Below are 19,767 nucleotides of genomic sequence, written 5' to 3'. Positions count from 1 at the left end.
TTTAATTAAAAAAAACCCAAACCCTTCCTCTGTTGAGGATAAGGCCGAGGTAATTTTGAAGCTTGGGTTTAATCACCTGTTCTCCAGAAGCGTTCGCAAGCTCCAGCAGAGACTTGCAGACGTTGGTCACGGAGGCGCGTGGTCTCTGCGCCCGGAGCACAGCACAGAAGGATGCCTGCACAGGGGATGCTCGCTATCTCTGGGAGTAAGTTACGGGTACGTTTTGTTTGGATTAAAAGACCTGACTGGGCAGAAAGGGAGAGACAGACCGATAACTGTATTTTTAAGATGTTCTAATTATAGGTGAGGTTTTGTCCAACAACTTTATGCTGTCCTTAAATCATCATTGCATTTTTCCTTTCTGGAAGTGAGTTTTCAATGAAGTTTAAGATGACATCAGTGACCTCGATTAAAATGAAAGAACTGTCCCTCGTGGGGAAATCTTCTAATTAGTGATCTATTTCTGCTCTTCATGCTCACTCCAAAGGCAGCTCCAGCTGTTTAGGGGCAACTCTGATGTAAGTTCACACTGACGAGTCTCTTGGATGCTGTTAGCCTCGTTTCCTAAGGAAACAAGGTTTATGTTATTGCTTGATCAGTCCCTGGCTCCCCTCATCCTCTGATCCCCCTGCCTGGGGTCAGGCATGTTAGCAGGAAAGAGGGCTTGAAATCAAAAGTTTTCTACAACTTTAATGAAAATCGGTAGCTCAGAAAAGATGCTAAAATTGGTGAGCTAACTGAGGGAAGCGATACACAGTGAGCTCTGCAGTCACTTGGTCGGTTTTGGCCCCTTCGCCCATGCGCAGCGGTGCGTGAGTGCACGCGTGTGCCTCTTGCCCGGGTGGTAGTTGGTGCTCAGGAGAGATGAGACCCCGGGATGTGGGAGGGATGTAAAGGTTTGGGGGGAAATGCAAAAATCGTGTGAGTAGTTGGAGTTTCTGCAGATTAAAAAACACGAGGAAAAAAAAAACTCCAGAAAATCACACTTCATGGAACTGCTCGTTTTTGAGCATGCTTTCAGCCGTCGAGACAAGAAGTTTATCTTAACCAAGGAACCCGTGCAACAAAAACTCCCCACCCCTTTTAGAGCAGAGAAAAGCCTACTGGTCACGGGATTTGGCAGGTAGAGAATTAAAATATAGGTCCCTGTGTTTAACGGGGTTATATAATCCTGAAACGGTTCTGTAATTGTTTTTTCTGGAGGGGGTGCGTACCTCTGCTTCGGAGTGCGCAGGTCTCTGCCGGCGTCTCCAGCGCTTGCTGGAAACCTGGGGCCAGAGCGGCCGTGAGCAGAGGGCACTAAGAAAAAGTACTTTCATCTTAAAATGGCAATTTTTCTGCCACAGGCTGCTGTGGAGGTCAGAGCTGTGGGTGGCTTCAGCAGGGATTGGATGTACTCCCTCCCCAAAGAATTGCAGCTCCCTTCTGTGTCTGTGCAGGGACCTGCTCTTCGACACCCCACTGCCCTCACAGAGGTGCTCTCCCATGGGTGGGCATTTCGGAAGGGTGTGCAGCAGCTGGCTTTTGTGTGCCCCAGGTTCTGCTCCTTCTCATTGTATACGGGAACCCCTTAAATTATAAAAGAAATCTTGACATCAAGCAGCATTCGCAGGCTGAGTCTTCCCACGGTGATCTCAGCTCATGTTGGTTGTGCTTGTAGCGGTGGTTCTGTTCCCGTTGCTTTTGGATGGTGTGATCATGGTTTGTCTTTCTCTGAACTTGGTGGTGAGACTCCTGGATGACTAAATTTCCTTCTGTTGTTGTGGATTTATAGACTGGCTGAGGCTGGAGGTGGTCTGGGGTGGGAGCGCTGGGGGTGGTCTGGGTGGGAGCGCTGGGGGTGGTCTGGGTGGGAGCGCTGGAGGTGGTCTGGGTGGGAGCGCTGGGGGTGGTCTGGGTGGGAGCGCTGGAGGTGGTCGGGGTGGGAGCGCTGGGGGTGGTCTGGGTGGGAGCGCTGGGGGTGGTCTGGGTGGGAGCGCTGGAGGTGGTTGGGGTGGGAGCGCTGGGGGTGGTTAGGGTGGGAGCGCTGGGGGTGGTCTGGTCCAGCCCCTGCCCAGGCAGGGCCACCCAGAGCCGGCTGCACAGGACTCTTGAGTTTTGGGTATCTCCAGGGATGGGATCAGTAGGGTCTTTAACACTTTGAAGTGCTGCGTTTTAGTGCTTTGCAATTAGGTCAATATTTTTGTGCAGTGGTTCCTGCGCCTGCTGTTTTGGACATCTGGGAGTCCCATGGCTACTTTACATATATGCGTATTAGCATAAACATCACATGCCCGCTCAGTACAATTACCTGTGTTTGGGAGATCTGTGGGGAGTCCCTCCACTGGGGAAGAAATGAGAGCCAGAGAGCTATACACCTTTAAAGTGGTTCGTGGAGTAGATGTGCAAGAGTGGGCTCTGAAAGCGCCCTGAGCGCCGCTGGTGTTGGGGACGCGGGTGCGTTACAGTCTGTGCAACAGGAATTCCCGTCGATTTGTGCTGGTTGGCGGCACACGGAGGTTGGAGAAAGCGTGTTTAGCAGCAGTAAGTGCCTGACGGACCAGACACAGAGCTAGCAGGTCAGCTGAAAACATCTCTGTTGTCTAGCTTGGGTCAGAGGAGCAGAGCTGAGATGCCCGCACGGCCCCAGCAACCTGGCAGAAGCCTTCCCCTCCGAAGACCGTGCTAGGCAGAGTTTGGCTAACTTGCTGTATTTGCACTATTCATCTTTTTTGTCTTTTCCTCAGATGATACTAAGGGAAAGATCTGCTTTTAAGGTTTCCCTGGGCTTCAGTGCGTGCAGCCCAGCTCCTCCAGCCTCTCAGGCTGCACCATGCACAAACAGCTCGTCAGAGGAGGGGACGGCCCCATCCCGCATCCTCCTCCCCATTTCTTTATAGAGATGTTCTCACCGCAGCCAGCACCATCCCCTCCAGAGAGTCCTTGGGGGTTTGTTTTGGTGATCGTGTGCTGAAGAAAAGCTGCAAGAGATCACTTTTCCTTTCTGTGCTCCCCGAGCTAAATATACAGAGCAGCAGCTGATCCCTCCGGTCCCAGTGGGAGTTGGCAGCCGCGCGGTGTGCAGCGCCGGGTGACATTGCCGCGTTCCCTCTCGGTCACAAGTTAACGAGCCGGGAGGCCGACGGCTTCACCTCGCTCTACCACGGGCTGGCACGGCTGCCTGCCGGCGTCTCGCTGCTGCCTGCGACGGGGCACGCCGGCAGGAGACCCGAGCGGCAGCGGGCTGCCCTGCTGAAGGTGCCCGAATTTCCCCATTTCCCACGTTTGTCTGCAAGATGGGAAGAACAGCCGAAGCTTTCATGGGCTAGAAAGCAAGAGAGCAGAGAGGTGCCAGGCTTAAGCTGTGGGTACCTGTCGGTGGCCTCGGTAGCATCCGCAGTGGATTTGCGAAGAGCCTAGGAACTTAAAGCTTTCACAGATATTTTCCTTGCCCTGTCTGATATTAAAATACTATCTGCTTATCTAGAGATGACTTTTTTTTTTCATTCTGTTGCACACTTAAAAGCCCTGTAGTAAAGAAGGCTGCGTGGTAATCATGCACTGCATGATGCATGCAGGGATGTAAATGTGAAATTATCTTTTAATTTTGTTCCATATGTTAGGTGCTGGAATGTGAGTGATCCTCTTTCTTCTGTTTGATTTCCACGTACTTTGCTTACTTCCCATCTCATGAATCTCTCCTGCATACAAGGTAGTCTCAAATCTTGTTAGTCTTTCTCACGCTCTCCCTTAGATTTTTTTTCTGATAGAATTTTCTTCGCTTTTCTTTGGTGTTTTCTGGCCCTCTTCTCCTGAGGTGGGCGGAGGGTGGGAACACACCAGAGCATGGTATACGACAGATGTGTTCCCTGAGTGAATTGTGATATATCTGCAGACCATACTGGCAATATAAGTATCTATTTTTTGTTAGTGGCTCAGCCTACAGTGAAAATGCCTCGCCTCCTGTAGATGGCATTTGTTTCGGCTTTGATTTGAGGTGCAGGTCAAATCTAATAATAATTTTTTGGATTCTTACTCCATTGACGTAAAATTGTTTCCATTGTGCCATTCAGTTGAATTCTTGGTGATATTGTAATTCAAAGAAAAGTCTGGAATCCCAAAAGCCCAGGTTATATCAACTTATTATTCTCTGTCTATCTGTATTAAAATTAATTTAACATATATATATTTACTGAACATTTCCTGGCTTGTCTTACCAGGAACAGAAATCTTCAGATGTACTGCAGAGAATGTTCATACTGCGTTTGATCTGTCAGTCTTGTGCAGCAACTAAAAAAAAAATACCTAACTAATGCTTTATATATATGTATGCATTTTTAATATATATATAAAAAAAAAAAAATTGCCAGTTATTCTCAGTCCCCTGAAGTTCATTTGCTCAGATATTTACCGGATTGCCAGAAGAGTGTAGCGTGGGCAGGGCAGTTCTTTTCTTCTGTGGCTGCGTTTTCAGTTGATTCTAGATATTACAGAAGACGAGCTTCCACCAGCGAGCGTGATGTGTGAATTATATAAAGTAATCCCTGGTAGAATTTGCATTGACACAGAAACTCCTACAAAATAAGAGAGACTGTTACTTGGCAGCGTTGAGTGATTTTGAGGACCTACATTTTGATGCAATCGAATACAAGGTCTTATAGAACCGCAAAAGTGCTTTTCAGCTGGCAAACCTCCCACTGCTTCCTGGATAGTCTGGAAGTTCAGGATTTGCTAAAAGCCAGAAAACCTGATTTTAAGTTTTGCCTTGTCTTTGAGCAAGGAGTAGCTTCTGTCGTTTATCTGAGCATGCAGTGTCGGCTTTGTAGTGAAAAAGGTTAAATGGTAACACCTACCTGAAAGTGTATATTTGCAATAATGGAACAAAGTTATAACAAGCTAAAATAATACTAAAATAATAAAAAAAGCATTGCTGTGATTATACGTAACAGTTTATATCCTCCCTTATTTTCTGAGAATTTTGCTACGTAGCAAAAAGGCAGCAGAATAAAATCCTGAAACTGGAACTAGAGAAAAATGCGTTCAGCTAGAAGCAAGGTGCAGGTCTGTCATAGATGGTGTTATGTATTAGAGCAAGTCAGCTGCTCTCCTGAGACCCTCGCGGAGCACTGGGTCCAGCCCCGGGGTCCCCAGCACAAGACAGGCGTGGACCTGTTGGAGCGGGGCCAGAGGAGGGCCACCAAAATGCTCAGAGGGCTGGAACAGCTCTGCTGCAAGGAGAGGACAGCTCTGCTGCAAGGACATAAGGAAGAAATTTCTTGCGATGAGGGAGGTGAGACACTGGAACTGGTTGCCCAGAGAAATTGTGGATGCCCCATCATTGGAAGTGTTTAAGGTCAGGTTGGATGGGCTTTGAGAAACTTGGTCTATTGAAAGATGTCCCTGCCCACGGCAGGGGGGTTGGACTAGATGACCTTTAAAGGTCCCTTCCAGCCCAAACCACTCTGTGATTCCGTGAACTAGGGAGATGACGTAGTTTCGATCAGAGATTAAAAGATCAGAGATGCTGCATCTCAGACTTACTAGGACTTTGCCATAGAAACTGTTATGTGACAATCTGTGGATGTAATAGTAAGAAAGGCAGGTAAAAGATTTTTTTTTTTAATTTTCCTTGTCTCTCTAAAAGATGAATCAAAGAATAATTCCGCTCTTTATTCTTCTCCTAGTTCTTGAGGGAGGACTTGAATTATCATGACCCAACAGTCAAGCACAGCACCTTCCATGGAGAAGACAAGCTCATTAGCGTGGAAGATCTCTGGAAGGCCTGGAAGACATCTGAAGGTAAAAAAGACAAACAAGCAAAATGAAACACTCCACCCCCTTGCCATAAAAGCGATAAACACTTCGTATAACCTTGTCATCAGTGTGTGTGTGTACCTCCCAGGAAAAACATGCTGCTGCTGCTTTTGCTGCCTTGGCAAGTACTCTTCCAGCTTCCTTTTTCGGGGGGGGCCTTCCAGGATTTCATTGGTCATGGTCCTTCCCAACTGTTAATGCTGGCATCCGAGTATGGCCATAAAAGTATAAATTGTTGTTTCATTTCTCTGCCCTTATAAAAGTGTATTAAAATAGAGCCAAATACTGTCCTATTCCAGGTTCTCCTTCAAATACCCAGTTTCAGATGGTACTTTCATGGGGTAATAGCATCCTAAATATTCAATAGAGCTGCGTGGGAGTTTTCCTACAGATCGTGTTTTCCTTAGAAGAAATTTGCTGAACCTGAAAAGCTCCTTAGTCTAGTGAAACAAAGGTAGAATCAAGTCCTAAAACTAGAAGTGTACATAACATAAATACATTCAATGTAGAAATAAGCCGCAAGCTGTTAAGAAGTGGTATTATTCATCACAGCAATTTAAGCCAGGGAGGTGGTGGAAGTTCAGTCGCTGGTGGGAAACTTCCTGAAACTTCTGAATCTTGAAAGAAACTTTTAAGTTTGCTAGTGCTTCCCTGGCTGCTGCCTGCGGGGTGCCCCATGCCCTGGGCTGTTCCAGGCATCCAGAGGGTGTCCGAGGTGGTCAGGAAAAGGCACAATTTCAATTCTACTTTCTCCTCGACCAGAATTTTGGAATTTTTTTTTTTTTTGAGAGATCATAAACCTGATTTTTCTTTCTTCTTTCTGGTTAAGAAGCTTTTTATTCTCAAATTTTGGGCTTCATTACAGAATGGTATATTATCTTACGGCCAGTCGTACTAACAGGAAAAATCTTCAGTGCCTTGAAAATGAAAATGTGGGGCAGGGCATAGTAGGAAGATGCACTTCTGCAAACCATCGGTGTAGTGTTGACTGTATGATGCATTTTGATTTACCTGTTGCATTGAGAGTGGTGTGTTGATGCAGATCACATTGGCATATTGGGTCTTTTTGTGATCCGTGGCACGGACCGTTTCTGCCAATGGCTGCCCTTTACTTCTCCTCTTGTGCTTTTCCTTTTCTCTCAGTACGCTAGTCGTCACGTTGCTCTCAATCAAGACCTGGAACATCTTCCTTTCCACTACTTTTGATTGCTGCTCTTCCCTTCCCTTACACTCTTTTCCCTTCCCTCTGTCCTCCAAGATCAGGTAATCTTATCAACCCCCATCACTTGAAAAATTGGAATTTAGTCTTCTGATCAATTCATGAACTGTAAAGATTTCAGTTTCTCATTTGTGTCCTGTTCTGTTTGTATTTGATTTTTCTGTCTTAGCCTTTAAATTACTTGGGGGTAGGATGTGCTCAGTGTTTTCAAAGTGCTGTGTAGATACAGCTGTAAGTAATGTTTTAGTCCCTCGCAATCCCAGGAGGACTAAACGAATGCTTAGGTATAGCATTTGAAAGGCGGTTTGAAAACACGGTGGTTCTGCGCATGATCCTGGAGTTGTTTATCCAGGAGCAGACTCTCCGCCCCGTGAAGATGGGCAGCCACGTGTTGAAAATTCGTGTCCCAACCACTTTCAAGTCGGGATGAAGCTAACGAGTCGCTTTGTCTCCTGTGTTCAAGGGAAGCCTCCTGTAAGAAATATTTATTCTGTTGTACGGCTGTTTACAGATGGCTTTGCCTGAAGTATATTTTAATGTCGGCTGGGAAAGGGTAGACTCATTAAGGGATGGAGGAGAACATCCTGTGATGCTCCCTGGGTCCCTTAATTGCTGAGCTGCTTTTGCTCTTTCCCTGCTTCTGACACACATGGGACCTGCCATGTCTCTGGGTAGAGCTGCTGTGGCATAACGGTTTTCCTTGTGCTGGATTTAGTTACCACTCTTGTTTTCCCTTCTTGTCATTCTGTATATCTAGCTGATAAAATAAGTTACTAGTTTCTAAAGGGTGGTCTCATGTGGAGCCTAATCTTGGCATTTGAACTTGAGTCGTAAAACTAGTAGAATCAGGCTCGTAGAAGAGGTCTGCTCCTTCATGTGGGTGTGAAAAGCAGCTTTGAAAGGGCACCGGAGGTCTGACGGGGACGGGTGCCTGGGGCACCTATGCTCATTTCTGACGGGTGCCCGGGGCACCTATGCCCGTTTCATCTGTTTTCAAGCAGAGTGCTTTTCCTGCCTGCTATTGCTGTTGTTCCTGGTCATATGCATAAGCTAAAAAGCTGTTTCTGCCCCCTAATTATCCAAAAACATAAAGGCTGCGATGCTCTTACAGGAGATTGGATTTGATAGGAAAGGCCCTTGGTAAGCATGGCTCTACCGAATTTTTTGAAGTAGCAGATGAGATCGTCGCAGCAAGGAGGCAGGGCAGCTGCTCATCTTTGGACTGGAGCGCGCTGCCTGACGCTGTCAGCTTGTTTCTCGGCGAATTCTTCCCACAATAAAGACCTCTGGATACGTAAGGCCAAAAAGAGTGCAGGAAACCAAGGACGTCAGAGGACCCCGGGGCCTGGCAGGGCCGGGCTGCGCGGGGACTGCCGTGCGAGGCCGAGAGGCGGCTGTTGGCGTGGGGGCACGGCTGTTGGCATGGCGTGGGGACGTGGAGGGGCCTCGTGGGACGAGCCCCGGCGGGAGGGGGGGAGCCCTGCCAGGCCTGGGGGTGCTGCGGGTGGCGGGAGGCAGCGGTGCCCACCGCTCCTGCGCAGGCAGGCACCCCCGTGCCACCATGGGCCGCCCCCCCAGCTGGAAGCAGGTCCGGTAAGAGCAGGTTGCCCAGGGCCTGGTCCCGCTGGGCGCACCGTGCGCTGTGCCGAGGACTTTAAGTGGGGATGCGTCAGCGGGAGGGCTGATCCTCGTAGCGCTTTGTCTCAGGGGTGGTGAAGCCCTGAGCGTGGCCACCCTCTGCGCTCGGTTCTTCCGCAGTAGGACCTCTGCCTGGGTTAGCATCATTTTTTATGTCTTGAGGTTTTTAGAAAACATTTTTGAGGTGGTCTCTGATAACTCCTCGAGACCCCCCTGGGAGGGGTTAGAAGCTCTGGCACTTCACACTGGGCTGGCGGGCGCTCGGTGGTCTCTGACGGCCGGCTGCGGTGGCCGGGCTGTGCGGCCTCGTGCCCTGCAGCGCTGCTGTCCCGCTGCGCCTGGGCTCTGGCAGTGCCACCACCCAGGGACCCGGGCTTCCCCTGCCCGCTTCAGCTTTAGCATCTTGCTTGTGGCCACAGAAATAAGTTTTTAATGTCTTGCTTGTGGCCACAGAAATTGGTTTCCGGCAGTTTGTGGGCCAGCGACCATTAGCTGTAGGGAGTTTCCTTAAGCGAGGGCAGTTGCTGGCTTTGCATTTGCTAACCTGCATCTGGGAGTCATCGTGCAAGCCTACGTGGAGGTGACACCTTCTTTTCAAGTCTTGCTCCCCTTTGCTCAGCGCTTGGCTCTCGTCCTGTCCGCTCTGTCATCTTTCTGTCAAAGGCGTTTAGCTCGCTGGAGCGAGCTGGAAGATGTTTCTCATATTTGTGGGACAACTCATTGTTGACATTTAAGAAGTGGCTGCACAGCTCTGAACTCGGCAGCGGTGCAGCCCCCGGAGCCAGCAGTAAACGGGCCTTTTCTCCACTTGGCTGTTAGAAAGGGTGTGAGAGAGAGGGACTGACGGGTGTTGAGCCAAAAGCGTGCGAGGTGGTGACCGTCAGCAGTGGGTGATGTCCAGAACAGCACTCCGGGTTGCTGGAGGCTGGGTAAATGCCGCAAGAGCTCAGCCCATGCTACGCAAAGACAGAAGTTGATAAATTAAAGCATTGCAAACCCCGCTCTGTCCTGTGAAAAAAAATCTGTTGCATCGTTTTCTTTGCCTTCATACCATTGCTGTAAATACAGCAAAACTAAGGGGCAAAGGCAGAAGCTTCATTTCCAAAGTTTCCTTACCTGTGGCTTTGGAGCTGTGTGTCAGCTCCAAAAATAATCCACAAATCCACGGGTGAGGCAGTTAGGGAGAAGAGTTCACCTGGTTCACTGGGGCTGCTGCACCCGCTCCACCTCCTCCTGCAAATCGCATTCTCAAGCTGTTTACAACCATTTTCTTACAGCATTTCTCCATCTGCACTTTTTTTACATTGATACCCACACGGTCCATGGGTCTGGAGGAGGGGGTGAGGCTTTCAGAGCGTGTTTCAGGGGTTTGGGCGTGTGGTGAGGATGAACGTGCTTTCTTGGGAGTTTGGAGTCAGCAGCGTCGCTTGGATGATAGAAAACGAAGTGATTTCACTTATCATCTGCCAGCACTTTGGGTGTTGCCTCTCGGAGGATCTCGGCCTCGGGCCCTTTTGGTGACGTTGCAAAAGGCTGCCGGAGAAGCATCACCTGCGCCAGCACTGTCTGAGGCTGCTCCTTTATCTGATGGCCCCGTTGCCTGTTTTTCATTCGTGAGCTGGAAGCACAGTGTAAAATCAACCACCATGAAACGTTTGTTGTCAGAGGCTGCTGTTAGGAAAGCACCAGTCCTTATGCACGGTGTGGTGGTGTCTGTTGAGGCTAAGCGTGTAGTAGCCCATCGTATATAGAACAGACTAGCAAAAATAATCACACAAGCGACCAGGTAGAGGCTGAGGACCTGCAGGATTGCCTGGAGTATCCCAGGGGGTTTATTTCTTGGCTAATAGTCACAGGATTTAATGTCCCCGCCCCAGCTCCCTGCATACTTAATAAGAATGAGTTTAAACTCTGCAGATATTTTTCCTTTGCTGAAGGTGATAGGATGAGGTATGTCTGGTGAAGTTATGCTGTTGTTGCTGGCTTGATGATTTTAGTTGCTTAGTAAAAATATTAAGCTGCTTGCTTGCTTTCTGCCTCTCCTACAGTGTATAACTGGACAGTTGACGAGGTGGTTCAGTGGCTCATTACCTACGTAGAGCTGCCACAGTACGAAGAGACCTTCAGAAAATTGCAGCTGAGTGGACATGCCATGCCCAGGTCAGTGCTCACTGCATTGTCTTGTGTTCCTCTGGGATGTGTGCCAGGGAGAAAAACAGATCTGAGGCGGCTCATACCATCATGTGCAATTCCTCGGCGCGTGCATAGCCAAGTCCAATTCCTGTTCCGCTTCGGTTACGTTTAGAGGCTTCAGCTTTTCTGTAGTCCTCTCTGCTGGGAGTGATTTAGCCGTAAGCGAGCGTGCATCTGCTGTGGGTGAAAGGAGAGGCTGCAGTCCGAACTGTGTGGTCATCAATACTGTCCTTGCTGGTTTGTATGCTAGACTTCACCTGCCTACGCCTGAAGCTACATATTTAGAGCTAAAGCCCTGACCTGGAACAGAGCAGACCTAGGCTACGTCCTGGCTCTGCCACAGCCTTCCTTCATAACCCCAGCCCAGTCATGGAGCTTCTCTGTTGTTGTTCATCGTCCTCAGCAAAGGAGCATCTTCGCTTTCTGGGTTGCACCTAAGCAGCGTTTAAGTTCCCAGTTCAAGGGCTACTAGTTATGTATCTCTGCACCACCCAGCACTGGTATGTGCTGATGCTAATTCGTGCCCTTTGATGCTCCAGCAAAGGAGACTTCGAAGCCTTGCATTCCTTAAGAGAAACACTGGCTGTGAGTTGGCTCATAACAGGTTTGAAAAAGCTCAGTGCAGCTTTTTGAGTAAAGGTTATTGTCACTGAAAAGGGGCCTGTAAACCGACTGCGAAGGAGGGATTAACTGGGAACAAAATAAGGTTTTTGAGGCAGTACACGGTGTGCCCACATTTCTTCAAAGTGAGAAGTATGGCCTTGTGGTCTATGAAATAAGATGTCAAAGGCTAGCAGTATAGATTTAATTTAAAAAAATGTTAGTGATTGGTAGAACACTAGAAGATCGGTTTTGATAAGAAATCAGTAACTTAGGTTGTCAGGATTAATGAAATAGGCGTGGCCTTGCTTTATCCTTCTCTCTCCAAGTGAAGCCAAAGACACTGCTGCTTAACTCTTTCGTAGTGATATCCTATATCAGAGATGACAATATTTGAAGGATTTCTTTTGTCCTGATAGCCTAAGCAGGGAGCTTTCAGGTCCTGCTCATTGCATTTCTCCTCCTGTAATCTCCATGTTACTAATTTTTGGTCGGTTATTAATCCAGATGGATATGACCAAGCCTACTTCTTTATTTTATAATTTTTTTTTTACAGGCTAGCAGTGAACAACGTTACCATGATGGGAAGTGTTCTGAAAATGACAGATCGAAGCCACAGGCAGAAGCTGCAGCTGAAAGCTCTGGACACGGTGCTGTTTGGGCCTCCTCTCTGTAAGTACCAAAATTCAAAGTCCTTTGGCTGTTCGTCAAGAGGATCTGTGTCTGCTCAGTATTGAACAGCGACGATAGATCTGTGCGAACCAAACTTTGCCCTGCGCAGCCTTGCCTAGGTAAATCATCCCTGGTGCAGTTCCCCTGGAAGAGGAACAGGTTGCCTCTGGATTTATCGGAGCAGCTCTGTAGCCCGGAGGCATCCTGCCTGCTGGGCTTGCGTTTCCATCTCTGACGGGCTGCTCGCGGGGTGGGGACCCACTGTCCTGCTGGCATCTCCCGTGTCCTCAGGGTAAAACCTTCCTGTCCTTTCGTTGTGGTGCTGGTGAGGTTTGCAGCTGCCCCGAAGGGGATCTGTCAGAGGGCAGCCTGCTCGGAGGGAAGAAGCTGCTGCCGGGGGCACCCGGGGCTCCCTCGGTGAGTCAGGCTGCAGATTACCCGCCTCTGGAGGAGGGAAAGAGCAATGTGGGCTGGATGGGAAGGCATTTAGGATGGATGAGAACGAGGGACTGAGTTCCTTTGATGCTGATTATAGGCATCTGTTGGCGCGATCTCGAAGCCCTCTGATGCTTATCTTGGCGCTGCTCGGGGTGCTCCTTTTGCATTCATTCAGTCTGGCTCATGTCTACTGTCTCTTTATTAAAGATACTTTTGTCTCTCTCTCTCTTACTCATGTCTTATGAGCTTTGGATGCTTTTGTGAGGTGAACAGAAACCTTGCTTGATCAGGGCCTGTTTCTGCTCGGCATCATGCAGAGGAGAGGGATTTTTGAGGCAGACTGTGTTGCCTTTACACAATTTGAGCCCTCCTACGCAGTGCTCCCCTCTCCCTTTTAGTTGTCTTGTGTCCCCTGTGCAGAGGTTTAAAACGAATGCGAAGGGCTACTTTCTCACCGTGGTGCAAATGCAGTAGTCTGGGCACAAATTCTGGCCCAGGAACTCCCACAGCTTGGATTGCTGGCAGCTAGAGGTTTACGCCATCGAAAATACCACTTTGTGCTTCCTCTGTTCTTTACATGTTTTTTTTAAGCATCTGCTACTGTCTTCTGCTGGACTAGCAGATAGGATGTACCTTTACTCTGCGGGACATGACTGTGCTAACAAACTAATGGAGATGTTCAGGTTTTTTGGCTTTTCTCCAGCTTTCCCTCTCTGGGCTGCCCAGCACTTGGCCAGTGGGAAGGGATAAGGCACTTCCATTATTTCTCTCTCTCTTTTTTTGTTTTTTTTTTTGTTTTTGTTTTTTTTTTTTTTTTAAATCCAACTGTTAGTACAGGCTTTTTTCTTGTTTTCAATCTGTGTCCAAATTCCTGAGAAAAGGTGCAGTGAGGCAAATCCTGGGAAAACTGGCTGCGCAGAGTAAACCAAGTGAAATTTATGAGGCTTGGCAGAGATATAAGCTAAATGAATTAGAAGCCTAGGTTATACGATCAGCCATTTTTGCTTCCAATTATTAAAAAGCATATATTCATTCAGGCACAGTTTGCTTTTTTATTTATACTTGGCCCGTGTTACAAGCAAAGGTTTTCAGTCGGTCGGTGGCATTGCACAGGGCTGGCGGAGACGTTGTGGGCAAGTGCCTGCTATCGCTGCTCACCTGACAAAGGCTCAAGCCCAGTAACTCCTGTGCTTCCCCTTCCAAGGTTTAAAATTATATTGATTCCCAACAGCAACGTCAGAGCTTGGAGGAGGAATTTTGCTTAGATGCTCTGTAGGTGGCAAAGTAAATTACTTGTAATGGTTTGAGATTAATGGCCATTCTCCGTGTTTGAGGTATTCCGTTTTGCCATGCGGCTGTCGTGGCACAGGAACATGAACCTCCTCCGGTCACGCAGATGAAAGCCTGCAGTGAACCATCTTCATCAGGTTGCTGCAGATCAGTAAGGGTTTGTTACCGATTTTGCGATCTGCGTACATATCGGGTATGTGAATAGAAGAAATAAGCTTTAACTTTTTAGCTGATGTAGAGATTTAACACTTTTTAGAAGGTAATATTTGCTATTTGCTGTGTAACTGAATGGATTTGTCTCCAGTTCATACTGCAGTGTATGATGACAAGTTGTTTATATAAAACTGATTCCTTAAGGAATGGATTGCGAAACAGCAGTTTTCAACAGCCATTAGCTATCAGCAGTTTCGGGAAGTACTCGGTGACCTTTCAAGCTGCAGAAGCAGCGTTCGCGCAGTGATAGATTTAGTGGTTTCAGATACATTCCTGTTACGGTTCTTTTCACATGGTCAGCAGAGGTGGTCTCCTGTCATCTCTGCTGTTGAGAGAGGGAAGCTGCTGGCAGTGGGATGTGGCTCACAGGTGCAGGATTTCAAGGGTTTGTCTTCTCTCTTGACAAGGGTTTTTCTTCTCTCTTGAAGATACTTTCTATTCACCGCAGGTATAAAAGCATTAAAATAAAATCAGCTTAGATTGGAGCACCATGACTGCTTCCTGCAGATTCATAAACCAGAGACATCTCGTTGTCGGTGGGGATTAGAGCACACGTACCAAGGTATGGTTCCTCACTGCCACATGAAGCTGGGTGAAGCTTTTTCCCATCCTGGGGCTGGAGAGCTTGTTCTCTGATGTCTCCTGTAATTTGTTGGAGAGGCTTCAGCAAGCACCAGGTAGTTGAGTGGGGCACCTGGCCAGTTTCCGTGCTGCTCAGTAGATTCCTGTAGTCCCACGAGGTCTGATTTCCTACACCAGGCTCCAGACATGCCGTTTCCTACTTCAGACAGGTCTGCTCACTTGCGGGGTTGCAGCTCTGTAATTAATCCAAGTGCGGAGGAGTATGGTAAAATTATAATCGAAGCAAGACGAAATGATTGCTGCTTCTGTGTCTGTGTCCCCTTGGTGTCCTGTTCCTGCGGTTCAGAAATTTATCCAGCACAAAATATCACAACTTCAGGTGAAACAGGAGAGGGGAATTTAAGGAAACAAGCAGGAAAATTCAAAACAATAGATATTTTTGGTGAAAAGTGAATTTAAATTTTGATTCTTTATAACTCTCAAGTGATGGAGAGAGAGATGTTTGTCTCCTCGCAGATGGTTCAAGGCACCACTGTGGTACCATTTGGGGTTAGAAGATGGACAAAATGCTGTGCACTGAGTGATCCATCCTGGTGACTTCTCCTGGCCACCTCTCCAAAGGCCAACAAAGTGAGACCGTTATGTTGCCCGTGGGATTTCAGGAGACGTTTCCGTGGCTCCTCTTCCCAGGACAGAAGTCCACCAGATGTAGTTTGTTTCACAGCTGGGCATGAGCCGTGGCGGTTTGCCAAGCCACTGCCTGACCAGTACCTGCCCTGGGCTCTACTGGGGGGAGCAGAGAGCAGGGGGGGCTTGCCTGGCATGGGGGAGCACTGCACCCCTCGGCCTCAGCCCCCGGGGACCAGCCGGGCACCCTGATGCCCGTCGCCCTGGTTTTGGTGCACCGCGGTGCCTCCCGTACTATACTGAGCTGTCTGCGTGGGTCCTGCAGCGCTGTGGGACAGGGAGTCTCTGCTGTTCCCCCAGCCCTTCTCGTTTGTGGTCATCGTTAGCTGTCATCCTGAGCGTTACCCCTTATTTATTGAATGTCTGTGCGGGAATTAACAGAAGCACGAGGACCGGGTGCGTGGAAAAGGAGACGTTTCCCAGACAGGAGGTGGCATTTGTCATGGGTTTCTGAACAAACCATTTTTGCTTTTCATCAAGCATTTATTCCTTGGTGCCCACTCTCCGGGGTGGATGAAGCCATGCTTCCTTCGGTGTAGCTTCCAGCATAGCCTGTTTGTTTCCCTTTATTATAATTAAAAGCATATTTGACAAGTACTTTGAGATCCGCTGAATCATTATTTGTTTAAAGCAATAGAATTTCTTAACCAAATACCAGATTAATTTATCACTGTGAGATTTACCATCCACTTTAAATATTTACAGTTAACTGGATTGTGTTTAGATTACCTGCACCTAGACAGAAAAGCAGCTCTGTCCCATTAATAGACTTCCTAGGGTCCGTTAGCATTATCGTATAGTTTTCTCAGTCCGTGTGCCAGCAGCACCTGGTGAATGAGCTGGGCTTTAGGTTTGGGTACTGCTTAAGAAGCAATAGCTCTGAACCTGAAAAGCCAAGAGAGGGGCAACAGGGAAATGTGGCTGGTCTTACGGCGTCCTACTGCCAGTGAAAATCAGCACGTTTATGGAAGTGTCTTTACATAATTATCTTGTGGGTCCACTAGCGAAAAAAAAGGATTTCAAGTACTCGAGAAAGGACTGGGGCTCGATACAGACAGAAGAGTCATAGGTGCTGCCAGGGGAATGTATCGAGCCGTTAGCTTGGCTTGGGTTTTTTAAGAATGGAGGCATTTTTGTATTTGGTTTTAGGCTCATGCTTACAGCAGCTGCCAGCAGGCCGGCTTGAGAGGGAACGGTGCCTGTCCCACAGCTGTACCCTGAGGTGGTTGTTCTTCCCTGTCTTGTGTCTGAAAACGTTTGCTAGTGAACGAGGAGGGCGGCGTCACTGATCCGATTAATTCACATAGGGAAATTAAAAAATTAGTAATTCCTATGTGTGGTTTTTCTGATATTTCAAGTTGAATGTAAATAACCAGTATAGAATTTACTGAGTATGTAGATTTTATCTCATTTGAGCGATGGCTATGAAAGTTGCTGTAAAATTGCTGATTTTCTAATAATCCATCCTGGTTCTATTCCCAAAGTAAAACTTTGTGAAACTTTCTGCTTAAAAATTGAGGCTTTGAATTTGTATCTTTCATGGTGGGACTCTTTTGCTTAAGGCACCTGAAGTTACTGTTAAGTTTTTACTATCCTACAGCTTTTTACCTTTCTTCTTTAAAACATAAAACAAAGGCAGTGCTGGAAACCTGACGTGACATTAGTAGTCTTGCAGTCAATGCGTAACAACTACTGTCTTTGGCAAAATTGTGTCCACTCTTCCTTCTTTCACCTAAAATGAAAAGGAGAAAAGATACAGAAATCAGTTTCCCTGGTGTATGTTGCTTTTTCCTGCAGCTTTTGCAAGCGTAACATGTGCCCAGCTTTGCCCAGTCGCGGTTGCTGGGAGCGAAAGGGTGAAGCGGCGCAGGAGCAGCAGAGCAGAAGAGGCCACACGTGAGCAGGGAGAACAGGCTGTGCCAGCCCGTGTGCAGGCGAGGGAGAAGTGCAGCGTGATTTAAGTTGCAATAAACTGGACACAAACAATCTGAGCTTTGGCTATAAAACCTCCGCCCTGGAGCCTCTCTGTACAGTTGGTCTCTGTCACAGGGTGTTAGATACAGGGGCTAATTAGCTAAAATAACACAAAGTTCTGGTACGACAAGTTAAAAAGCAGTAAGAAAATTGAGAGTAGAAAGATTATCCTGTGTTACCTTGGCAATACAACACCCTGACGGGTCACTCCACTGGCAGCCGGTACGCACTTGTAGGAGCACAAGCCTTGGCAAGCAGTCAGAGGGAGAAACCGATGCCAGCCGCGATGGGAGAGACCGATCCCATCCCTCCTTGCACAGGCAGCGGTGACGGACGGACGTTACACGTGAAAAAGGCCGTCTTTTTCTGCTTGACGTAGGTCTTTGGACAGTGATTGCAGCAGCAGGTCAGAGAGCTGAACGTCCCCCGGTTCTTCTGACCTGCGCCGTGCAGGGAGCCTGGGTCTGGCAAGAATAATTGCTGCAGGGCAGGGCAGCCCACCTGAGCTCTTCTGTGGGTGGCCTGTGCTTGACAAGAACTATCCCAGAAAAAGGTATGTTATGCCAGAACACCTCTCCTGTCATTACTTGCAGTGTCTCCCACTATTCTGCTTTGGAAAAGCACTCGTTACCCTGGAGAACTTGTCCTGCAATAGTTATTCTCGATGGCTTTTGCACATAGAAGCAATAGTTCAATCTGCTTCCTCATGCTGACAAATCCTGTGTGATTTCCAGTGATTCACAGAGTTCCCGTGTCTTTTATAGACTAGTACGTTGGTTGTGCCTGTCTTACACTCATGGTCGTGCGTGGCAGTGGTGTACGCCATGCAGATCAAACAGAAGTGCGATTCCTGCACCAGGGGTGTGTGATGGAGCTGTACCGGTGGTACGCGGCATGCGCAGACTGAGTTTTGGAAAGATAAATTTTAGGCTTGGATGTATCAGGCTGGGAGCGTGCAGTGCGTGGGCCAGGCTCACGTGTGTGAGTGTAGATGCATCACTCTGCTACGGTCTCATTTCCCAGTCTGTGAAGTAGACGCAGTAACCGGCATTTGAATGAACCCTTTCAGTTGTGTTGGCACTTGGAAGGAAATAAGAGATATTAATTGAGCCCAGGAGACTGCTGCATCCGACTTTAAATGGTTGTGTCACGGCAGCGTTAATGTGTGAAACGGCTGCTACAGAGGTAACGGCCGTCCTTGCACGCTCCTCGGCGTGTGAGCGGTCACCTCGCGCTGCGTGTTCCAGTGCCTCTCCCAGCAGACTCTGACAGGATCCCTCCGAGGTTTTCGGTAAAATGCAATCTGAGCTGTTTTGAAACTATTATCATCTGTTTGCCAAGTTCCAGGCACTTCTATTAGCAATTTCAGTAATACGGGGCTGATTGGTTGGTTTTGGGGTGGCTTGGCATGCGTGGGGGGTGGCATTGCGCACAGCGAAACAGTACGTGTTCTTGAAGGGGACTTCATGAAATGCCTCCCAGGGAAACCCCACTTCCTTGCTAATAAACATGCTTTATGCTGTTCATTTTTGAGTAGGTTAATAGTATTGAGAGCTACATTTGTGGAAAAATAATCAGTAGTTGGTGGCAAATACTGGGGTGTTTTTGTGAAGTTTAGTACAAAATGTAACTGTGATTTTTCTTTTGTGCTTTTCCCCCCTCCTCTTTATCTTCCCAAAGTCCATTTGGAAAGTGCAGGACTTCGTCCTGCTGCCTGTCTGCTCTGCAAGGTGACGTGCTCGGCACCGTGGGCTGAATCTGAAACATCCCGAGAGCTTTCACAGCGTAGGAAAGCATGCAAACAGTGGGTAGAATAGTTAGGTTTCAGACTAATTGGGTCTTTATTTACCATTCTTTGAAACACTTACAGGGAGTGACCAAGGTGTACGGCAGCGATGGGAGCCCTGGCACTGGTTGCAGTTGGTGGGAAGAGGCAAGTTCCCTGCTCACAGCAGCCAAATTACTCCCATGGTCTGGGGAGCCCTTCGTTTCTCTTTGGAGAAGACCTGCAGAGAAAAGCCAGCTTGGCTGAATTTAGCCTTTGTTTACCCATACATTTCCTCCCAGGAATGAAGACTTGAATTCTTCTGGTCAACCTGTATCTTACAAAGAAAAGTTCTGGGAAGCGAAAAGGCTACATTCACATCCAAGCTGAGTTTTTCCTTACAGTTTCCTTATCTGCTTGTCTTCAGCAAAAGCTGCTGAAGAGGAAGGATGTTTGTCAAGTGCTTGTGTGGCGCTGGGAACGGGAGTAGGAGATGAATCAGCTCGAGGTGGGGCTGGCAGGTATTTCTCTGTGCAACACCTAAACTTGCCTTAGCTTAGGGCATTTTGCTGCGTGGCTGGCGAGGCGGCTGTGCTGGCAGCGTGCTGGGCAAAGCAGGTAATGGCAATGGTGGAGCAAACTGTAAAGGAGAGAAAAGCCGTAATAGCTGTGGGTGGGTGGAAAACAAACCATCTGAACAAGT

General features: G+C 48.0%; 1 protein-coding gene across 3 annotated transcripts in view; it reads left to right on the top strand.

The window, feature by feature from the left end:
* The window catches only part of STIM1 (stromal interaction molecule 1), a 105,642-nt gene that overhangs the window by 45,515 nt on the left and 40,360 nt on the right, over positions 1-19,767 (top strand). For all 3 annotated transcript variants that reach the window (XM_059815943.1, XM_059815934.1, XM_059815924.1), the window contains exons 3-5: positions 5,664-5,778; positions 10,699-10,810; positions 12,000-12,115. In XM_059815943.1, the coding sequence (XP_059671926.1) occupies positions 5,664-5,778; positions 10,699-10,810; positions 12,000-12,115 (343 nt within the window). The remainder of the gene's footprint in view (positions 1-5,663; positions 5,779-10,698; positions 10,811-11,999; positions 12,116-19,767) is intronic.

The sequence above is a fragment of the Gavia stellata genome, chromosome 1 (assembly GCF_030936135.1).
Source record: "Gavia stellata isolate bGavSte3 chromosome 1, bGavSte3.hap2, whole genome shotgun sequence".
Lineage (NCBI taxonomy): Eukaryota > Metazoa > Chordata > Aves > Gaviiformes > Gaviidae > Gavia > Gavia stellata.
The sequence above is the reverse complement of the archived record's forward strand: the minus strand, read 5'-3'. Positions and strand labels throughout refer to the sequence as shown.